A 10,588-nucleotide genomic window follows, 5' to 3' on the forward strand; every position below is an offset into this window, starting at 1 on the left:
GTCAGCAACAAATTTTGTCGAAATATATCAAAATTCTACTAAAACGGGGTACTGTTTGTTCAAGATACTTAATTGATTTTGTTAGGAGAACATTTTTAAGTTGAATTTGTTACAGTGTACGAGCAACTTTTCCTTGGCAAGCGACGCTCACATAATGAACGCTTTTATCCATCTTATGTGTTTCCCGGGAGTCCAACCCATAACCTACTGAGCTTCAAGAAAGTTTGTGTGTAAATAATCAATGTATTATTAATCATGTTTCATCCCATATAAAGACACAATTCATTCTTAAAGCGATGTAAAGTGCTGTATAATAGAAATGATTGAGAATAAAGCGCTTCTCTTAACTCTTCTTGTTTGGTTCTCGCGGTTATAAACACGCTTCAGTGTGGACGGACGGACACCATGTGTTTCTGTCCAGAGGCAGATGTGCGCTGTTTGTGTAAACGCTACTCTTATTGCTGTTTTGTGTGTGTGTGTGTGTGTGTGTGTGTGTGTGTGTGTGTGTGAGAATGGCTTTCGTGTCATAATCATGTGGAAAGTGCTTGTGTGATGTGACAGCAGTGGGATAAAGAGACGAGTCTTATGTTGTTGATGTTTTTAAGTCATGATAAATAAACCAACACCGCATAAGCACATGCTCAAATCTAAAAGAAAACAAAAGATTAAGCAACGATCACAAGGTTATTTGGATCAAGTGAACTGTGAATATGAATGTCATGAATATGATGAAAGTGGTGTAAATGAAGGCTCTTACTTCTGTAAGTTGAGGTTGAGACTCCCTGTGCAGGATTTGATTTTGTTTTGAGCTTCCAGGTGATTCATGGCGTCAGTACGGATGCCATCGATGGACAACACCAGATCTCCCACAGATATTCCAGCCTTCGCTGCCTTTCCCCCATCTATCATCTGAAACAACACAGATGAAAAACAGATGAAAACATCTGTGTATATACTTCTAAAGAGGCACAGAAATGATTTCACTTTAAATTCTGATGTTATCCACTTGACAATATTGGCACAACGCATGCTATGTCATTATTAAATCAATACATCACCACTCGATTGATCATTAAAATGATCAAACCAAAACACTACATCAAAATATTTACCAAAGCGAATATTTACTGAAATGAGATGTGAGATAAGACTCAAAATAAGTCAAACAAGCTTGCGTTTCTGGCCTTACGTGGCTAGAACACAAACTGAAGAGCACGGAGGAATTCAAATAAAAGACACCAGACGCAGACGCTGAACTTCAAGTTTTACTACGAAAGCTCTGGAAAGCAAAGAGAGCGGGATGAGAGCGAGACGAGTCACGTTTTTTATTTTACAACAGCTTCCTACAGCAAACAGCTCACATCACTCATGGAAGAAGAGTTCACGTTTAGTTCAAGTGATGTGAAGATCACAACAGATGTTCCTAAAAACCTGAGACGGGCGGTCGGGCCAATTCAAACGGAAATCAAATAAAGATAACTCTAAAAACGACGAGCCTGAGATCTGAGCACCTCTTGAATGACTTCAGCTTTTATAAACACAAACTCTGCGCTGTCAAACTCCAGATGTTCAGTTTCATGTGTGTCTTTAAAACAAAATCTGAGACCTCGGTCTCGGTGACCAGTGCTGTTTCTGCATCAAGAAGGAAAACTTTCATGCAAGAAAGACCTGGACACAAACACACGAAAAATTGTATCATCAATATAATGTTTCATATCATGGGATAGCGATAATTATTGATTCATTTTAATAGCCTTTTACCACTGTATTATTTACATCTTCCCAATTTTAACTGTATTACCGTGAAGTGTTAGACAGAATCAGGTTTATTAGGTTACTGTCACTTTAAGAGCTAATGCTAATGCTAATACACATCCACTGTTAAAGTCCCCGTGAACCGGAAGTTCCGATCGTTTATACTTGCGTATTTCTGTAATTTTCGTCTTTCTTGGTGATTTGACTGGGTGTGTAAAAATAGAAGTTGCGATTTGAAATGGAACTGGCATCAGTCTGACAGTTGAAGGGGAGGAGTTAACGGATGCTCCGCCCAAGATGGATAGTCATTACAGGAAGGAAGTACATTTACAGATTTGAACTAAAGATTATGAGGGCACACAAATTTTGAAAAGAGAATGACCCACATTGATCAACTATTTACAATAAACGCTTCAATATTTCATGAAAAAATAAGCCATTGTCATTTTTAATTTCACTGGGACTTTAAGTGTTAACGTCACTTAAAAACATTAGCCACTGTTTATGTGAACCTTGTGTGTTTTGGCATAACCTTGTGTGCATTTTACAGATAAATAGCTAAAAAGACGTGAAAGACAACTTTGTTCTACGTCTGTGTGCACACGCTCATATGTCAGAGGAAGCTTTTGTGTCATATCGCTTGAAACAACTTTAAAATGCATGCAGATAAAAACATCCGTGATGGTCCGTGAGACATTGAACAACTGCAATGTCTGTGATAGAGATAAAGTTACTGTGTTAAATTGGATGTGAATGCGTGCGTGTACATGGCACTCCATCGACGTGCCAGCGCACAGTCATAGAATTAACACTGTATCATGACCAGGGTTAGAATTGAGAGGGGACTGGGGCGGTCCCGGACCCCTCATAAGCCTTAAGGGACCCCTCATAAGGTCTAAAATAATGAACTTGGGGGATCCCTTGGTTTTTCATGAAAAAGGATTTTTTTATTAATATTCCAAAAAAAAGGGAATAGCACTGCATTGCAGCAATAGAAAGAACAAGATTCAAAGGACAAGAAAATAAATAAAGGAAAATAAAAAGACAGGAAATCTCAATTAGTAAAAAAACATTATCATAAAATTGGAAAAACTTGCTATTCTTATTGCTATCAATAAGTTTAAGAGATTTTACAATGAGCGAAAGCTCAGTAAAAAAGACCTAAACCTATAGGCAAAATCTTAAGAATTTTGTTTTTTTGAATAAAAAATGTACAATGCAAAATGAAAAAATCAACAGCAAGATCGATACCATAGTCACTGCAAAAAAATAAAGAAATAAATATTTCAATCTCTCCGTCATGTGGATCTCTTTTAATGGATCTCAACATTTTAAGGACGTTTATGCGTTTAACTATCATGTGATTGATGCTCGTACTGGCAGCTTCGTAATTTTTTTTTTTTTAGGGCTGGTTGGGGGCCCCCCAAGAGCCTTGACACAATTCCAACACTGATCGTGACTAATGTTCTCTCTCTGTAAAAGCAAAATCCAAACTTGCAGGTTGCAAACGCGGACTATTTGTAAAAAAAAGCTCGCACTGTGTAAGAAAATAAAAAGCTGTTTGTGATGCAGTGACTGCGCATGGATGGTTATGCAACAAACTACATAAATGTTCAGTTTGGAGCGTTATATAAAGATGTATGGTCGATACATATCGTTATTGATTCATCATCCTTTACATTCAGAAGAAGAGATTCACAGGATGTTTGATACCTGACGTCACTTCGGTTTCCACTGGAGAACACACTAATAACACACACGCAGCATGTGACAACAATTATCACACAAAACCAGCAACACGGATGCTGTTTATCACCACGCCGCAGTTAAACTAAAGCCAATTTAGAGGTGGAAACAAATAATTGTGCGACAAACATGTGTTTCGAGTTTGTTTTTGAGCAATCGTGTGATTGTAAAAGCGTCTCATTAATGAACTCCAGAAGATCTGGCGTGTTAGTCTTTGATTTAGTCGAGATGTGCACACAACAACACCCTCGTAAACACAAACACACACAATAAACACACATCTGAACAAAAGAAGTGTACGAAAGAAAAGGTTGAAAGTTAAATGAGCAGATTGGAAATCTGTGAGTGTGTGTGTGTGTGTGTGTGTGTGTACATGTGTAGTGTTTGGACTCAATCGACTCGAAAGGGGTTCTAGATGTTCTGTGATGTGAGAGCACAATCTCATTCGTATGTTTTATTACAATCTGCTTTAGCACCAGTGATGGTGTGGTTTAGGAATGGGGCTTCAGTTTTACGGTTATTGCACACGAGTATGATCTGCATCATATAAAACAGCCACGTCATAAAATACTAAAATAAAGTACAAAATCATATTCACGTGACATCTGAAACACCGGTTTGCTTCAGACGTTTGCTACATACAATCCTGGTCCAAGGCACCCGACCTCCCTTCCTTGCCACCCGGACACAGACACTTCAGATCTTTGTTCCAAAACCTACAGTTTCAAGTTTCATTTATCAAACAGTGAAATAGTCAAAAGATGGAAATAATCCACCATCATTCAGAGGAAGATGAAGCTGAAGTTCAACACTGTCCACCCGCACAAATGCTTCACATTTCAGAGTCACTCCAGGAAGAGAAACTCAAACATCTGTGATGACAAACGTGAGAACAGATCCGCACGGCTTCGGTCTGACAGGTCAAACTGAAGAAAGTAAATCGATTGTGATGGATCAAAAGTCTTGATGCTTATTAGAAACGTGTAGATCACAGGATTTATACTACTATCTAACACACACATACGTCAATGTAAATCCATCACATGGAGCAATCAAGAGTCATTGTGTAAGGTGGGCGTGTCCAGAAGATGAACCTTATGCAAATGAGCTACAGTAGTGTTACTGAGTTCTTTGATTTGTTGATTTGATTTTGATGTCATTATACAATGATGTATGCGATGTGAGAGGGTGGGAGGTCTTAAAACAAGCGGCACAGCAAATCGAAAGTCATTTCTATCTTCTTCATCCCTCCATCTGTCCAACCCAAACACCACAAACAAAAACTGAATGACCTAAGATGCAATATAACAAGTGTTAAAGGGATACTTCAGCCAAAAATGAAAATTCTTCCATCATTTATTCATCCTCATGTAATTTCAAACCTGTGTGAGTTTCTTTCTTCTTCAGAACACAACAGAAGATATTTTGAAGAATGTTGATCGTCAAACAACACTGAACCCCATCGACTTCCATTCTATGAACACAAAACCACAGAGACATTTCTCTAAATATCTTCTTTCGTGTTCCACTGAAGAAAAACTCACATACAGATTTACAACCATGCATGAGAGAGAATAAATGATGACAGAATTATTATTGTAAGTGAACTGTAGCTTTAACTGTGATGTCATAGCGCGCACACACGGTCTGCTGATCCAGCATCAGTGATTTTAGTGTTTCTGAGAGATGTTTTATGGTTGCTGGATGAAGAGAGAACAAAAAGCCCATTCAACTGTATAAATATCCCTCACATTACTAAATACACTTACAATGGCGTGTGTGTGTGTGTGCTTGTATACACGGTTTACGAGGACACAAATCTGTGTAATGACATGTGTATAACAACGTAAACATGGTTTACGGGGACACTTCCTGTGTCCTCGTAAACTAAAATGCTTAAAAAACATACTAAATGATCATTTTTTTCAAAGAAAAAAAGACAAAGGTTTTATGTGATATTAGGGTTAGGGGTTAGAGTTAGGGAATAGAATATACAGTTTGTTCGGTATAAAAATCATTACGTCTATGGAGAGTCCTCGTAAACCACATGCAAGTGTGTGTGTGTGTATTCACATTTTACCTCATGAAGCACATTTTTAGGTAACTGAACAAGGCATTTTTACAGACGTACATGTCCTCAACAGAGGTTTTCAAAATGTTGACTCCCGTTATCTTACGGAAGTCCAAGTGTTCTTGCAGTAATAACATAAGAGCATTTTATCCACATTACATAGATCAATGCTAAACATGAAAAAACTTTATTGCTACATTTTAGTGTAACGCTTATTAAATACACCCAGAAATAATGTTTTCATAAAAGAACGGCAATGTTAGCAAAATGTTCTTCAAATCGGGCTATCGCGTTAATAATCAAATACAATTCACAGAATATAATATATGCACACAAACATTCGGTCACAAAAAATAACAGTAAAAACAATCGGTGCAAAATAAAAATAAGCTGGAAAACTGACACGGACCAACATACGGCGAGAGCGCCAGGCCACAGGCTCATAAAGTCCCGTTTAGACCAAACCCACATATTAAATCCCATCATAAACCCAAACTTAAGATATTACATCTGTGTAAAAGTCAGCTGCCAACCTGCCAAACTTCACTTTTCACATCACAGACCGCTTCAGATCCAAACCCAACACACTCCCACTGAACGGGCTGAACAGATGAGAAAAAACATCGGGAGAAATATTACATCTGTAACTCAGATGATGAGCTGCAGATAATCCTTGGATCTGAAACACGGGACTGCCAGCACAGGACCTCTGAGAAAGCAGCTCATTTTACCAGCGCATGAACTGGAACATTCTTTATCCATCTTTTCAAGTTTTCATTCCACCAAACATTTATCACTCACACACACACAGTTTGGGGATGATGTCATGAGAAATAAAAGACAGAACGTCCTGCTAAAGGTCCAGCATCACCTTACGAGATCCATCATTTCAAATAAAGAACAGTGAGACGGACGATGTGTCCAGAACTGAAATTAGACTTTACTGACACGTTGAAATAACATCTTTTATGAAGTGCGAGTAACGTCTATAAGAGAGAGAGACTTTTAAAAACTCTTTATTTAACAATTTTCTATAAATAAGAGTCTTTTATAATTTACAGACATAAACAACAAGTACATCTAAAAATATATTATATAATATAAAAAAATAAAAAACCTTTTTACTCCAACTATAAATACATTTTCAAAGAACCATCAACATCAGCTTCACACAAAACTTGGTTCACTCCCCAACGCTAATTAAAGTCTTTAACCATTTGGTAGTAGGCATATTCCAACATTAATCTCGACTTAACCAAACCTTTTAAAATTGACATTGTATCAGTTGACCCCACACCATTAAGTTTACCTTTACGTGAGATCCATATTGCCATTTTTGCTTGGCCGAATAAAAAGTTAAGCAATACATGGACCTCTCTTTTACTTTTGTTATACTTAAGACCATAGAAAAAAAGCATTGGTGAGAAAAACCCTCCTAAAATTGTACACCATTCTTCCACTTGAGCTAAAATATTAACAAGTCTTTCACAATAAAACAATCACTGAAAAACAGTTTCTGATCAACCACAAAAGGGACACCCCTCCCCACCTGTGGATCAATATGTGCTCAGTATCTGTTTGTGGCTATTATACCACGCACAATTCTCCACTGGAGGTCACCTGACCTTTTGTACACGGTCCTCCAGCAACCTTTAGGGGAAGCGTCTGATCCAAAATTTTCCTGCCATTTGGATTCTTTAAGTCCTTCCAAGGACCGAATATGTGAAACTTTGACACATGTTACGTATAGTGCCCTTTTCTCCGTTTCACTAAAAAGTCTTAGTTCTGGAGTATTGAAATTGAGCAAAGCCCCCTCTTTCTCTTGAAAAGAGCCCACAGCAGGTGCAACTACCAACTCTGGGAAGGGGACAACTTTATCCTCATTAGCGGTCTCCAAAACACGTTTAACACCCATTGGCAAGCTTTCAAAAATGTCATTTAGCAGTCTCTGTGTCCGGCGAACTGACCTAACACCAATCTTTGAAGACAGCATTTCAGCAGTCATCCATCCTTCGTTTGTTATCAAATGTCCCAGGGTTGTAACTTCTGCATTTCTTAAAGCATTTCTCAGAGCTGGTGACTTTACTGCATAATCCTCTTGTGGATTCAGGAATTTTAAAGGTTCCTCTCTCACATTCTTGAGATTCCTTGTGACATTTAGAGTTTTCCAAGCTTTAAACATCGACTGATAAAAAGAAGTAAGTCCATAAAGATCAACGTTTTGAATGTCCATCAGAAAAAGATGAGGATCTAGCCCCATTCCACCTGCTTTTCTTAAGAGGGCACACGCCACGCCAGACCAGCTCACCTCTTCTCCATGAAGTATGCAGTCTGAAGTCTAAAAGTCATTACTCTGCTTTTGATGTCCACTAGTCCTTGACCACCTTCTTGTCTTGGTAAAAACAACACAGATGCTTTAAGCCAGTGTTGCCCAGACCAAAAGAAGTCTATCAAACGTTTCTGCAGATTTTCCACCAGATCATTGGGAGGTTCCAGGATGCTCCTTTTGGGCCACAAAGATGAGGCTAAGAGATTGTTGCAGACCAAAACTCTTCCCCTATAAGATGGCTTTGCCATCGAGACAACCGAGCACACACTTTTTCCATCAGGCCCTCCCAATTTTTCCTCCTATATTCCTCTCTTCCTAAGAAAACCCCCAGATATTTAAAACCAGATCTTCCCCATTGTAAAAAAGCTGGAAGTATTGTGATCTGCACCACACCACAGAGAATCACTTTCTTCCCAGTTGACTTTAGCAGATGATGCTTTCCCATAACTCTCTAAAATATTTTTTAATTCTCGAACATCATTATCATTTCTTAAGATAACAGTTATATCATCAGCATATGCGGAGACTTTCACACATTCATTAGAAATTATACTGTTAACATGTAGACCCCTTAACTTTTCTCTTAATTTACATAGGAGAGGTTCAATGACCAAAGTATAAAGCTGACCTGAAAGAGGGCACCCTTGTCTTATTAGGTATGCTGAGACCACCCGCCATCTTAATCATACATGTGGCATTGTTATACAGCAACTTTATCATGGAAACAAATTTCTCCCCAAAACCAAAAGTCTTTAAAACTTTAAAAAGATATTGGTGATCAACTCGATCAAAAGCTTTTTCTTGATCAAGTGAAAACAACCCTATATTAATATTATTACTCGTAGCAAAATCAACAACATCACGTATTAAAAGCAAATCAGCAAAAATACATCTTTCTTTTATACAATAGGATTGGTCCTTGTGTATTATTTTATTCCATTTTTTGTTCAATCTGTTAGCAAGACACTTTGAAAACAGTTTGTATTCAGAACACAGAACTGCCACGGGTCTCCAGTTCTTTAATAAGGTAGGGTCTCCTTTCTTTGGCAGTAGTGTTAGAGCTGGCAACTCTATAGCAGAGAACCTGTCCGAATGCATTCCTGTAGCACTTCAAAGAAATCGTTTCCAATCGTAGACCAGAAATGTTTATAGAATTCACTTGGAAGTCCATCTATTCCCGGAGTTCTGCCTGGAGAAAGACCCATAACTGCAGTATGTAAAGCTCTAATTCAGCCTTATCTTCCTCATTTAAACAGGGAAGATTCTGCAAAAGTTCATCTTGGCTCTGAATATCAGTGTTCTCGTCAGAACATGAATCAGAATAAAAATCCACTGCTAATCTTCGCATTTTTACAGGATCACTCGTTTCATGTCCATCACTGTTTTTCAAACTGTGCATTAGTTATCCTTGTACGCTTTTGTGCTCCAAATTAAAAAAGAATGAGGTGGCTCCATCCATATCTTTCATTGATAAAAACTTACTTCTTACAAGAGCACCTTTAACCTTCTCATTTCAAATAAAACTTCACTTTAATTTCTTTTCATTCCACTCATGTAAATGATCAGAAATATCTCCATCCAACATATTGTTTTCAATGACAAGGATTTCTTTTTCGAGCCACTCTAGAGTCTTTCTCAAGCATACATTTGAATGTGAAGTATATTGTTGACAAAAATCTCTTATATGTACTTTGCCTATTTCCCACCAAAGTAAAATATCCTCATACCTATTTCTCTCACTTTTCCAGTTTTCCCCAAAAAGTTTAAAAGTTTCACAAAAATTAATATCCTGCAGCAATTTTACATTAAAATGCAAGTAAGCTCTTCTGGTTCTTTTAGAGGTCATTTTACAGTCAACGGTGATTATGGTCAGTAGAAGGTGTGGGGACAACAGCTGTACGTACAACTTTACTTTTCATATTTTTGGATACATACAATCTGTCAAGACGTGCTGCTGAAATTCTTCCTTCATTTACCTTTACCCAGGTGTATTGCTTTACTGAAGGATTAAAATCTCTCCAAATGTCTGTAAAGTTAAACGTTTTAATTAAATTACCTAAAACTATAGGTGACTGAAAATGTGGTTCTTCTCCATTCCTATCAAATACATAATCCAGTGTACAGTTCCAATCCCCTCCTGAAACTATTAGATCATCATCCTGTTATTGTCGTCTCAGACAATTTATTAAAAATATTTATTCTCTCTGTCTCACTGCCGGAGAACTCGGAGAAACAAGAATTGCAACTCCTGCACTCAAGTTAGTCCCATGAGAAAAAACACCTTCATCTTTCCACCGCAATCGCCAATCCACCTCACTATGTGCGTCACTATGGGTTTCTTGCAAGAAAATCACATCCACATTTTTTAACCCAATAAATTCTATAAAAGTGTCAGCCTTCTTCCTATCCCTCATCCCAATCCTGTCTCCTTCCGAATTACAGTCAAATGTTTCCTTAATCTGAACCGTTTCTTCTGTGACAATTCATCATTATTACAAGCTTTTCTTGCCCATAACACAGATGCGACAAACTTATTCAGATCGCTCCGGTGAAGTCAGAAACATCAACACTTGTTATTTGAGAGACCCAACGGGATCATTCTAAACGGACTTGCAATTTTACCATATCGAGTACACTTTTTTGCAATAGCATCATTTGAAACGATGAGAGAGAGGGAGAGAGAGAGA

General features: G+C 37.8%; 1 protein-coding gene across 6 annotated transcripts in view; it reads right to left on the bottom strand.

The window, feature by feature from the left end:
- pdlim5a (PDZ and LIM domain 5a) overlaps positions 1-10,588 on the bottom strand; it is a 39,925-nt gene that overhangs the window by 22,478 nt on the left and 6,859 nt on the right. For all 6 annotated transcript variants that reach the window (XM_057322875.1, XM_057322883.1, XM_057322898.1 and 3 more), the window contains one exon: positions 758-909. In XM_057322875.1, coding sequence (XP_057178858.1) covers positions 758-909 — 152 coding nt within the window. The remainder of the gene's footprint in view (positions 1-757; positions 910-10,588) is intronic.

Source organism: Triplophysa rosa, linkage group LG2, assembly GCF_024868665.1.
Source record: "Triplophysa rosa linkage group LG2, Trosa_1v2, whole genome shotgun sequence".
NCBI lineage: Eukaryota > Metazoa > Chordata > Actinopteri > Cypriniformes > Nemacheilidae > Triplophysa > Triplophysa rosa.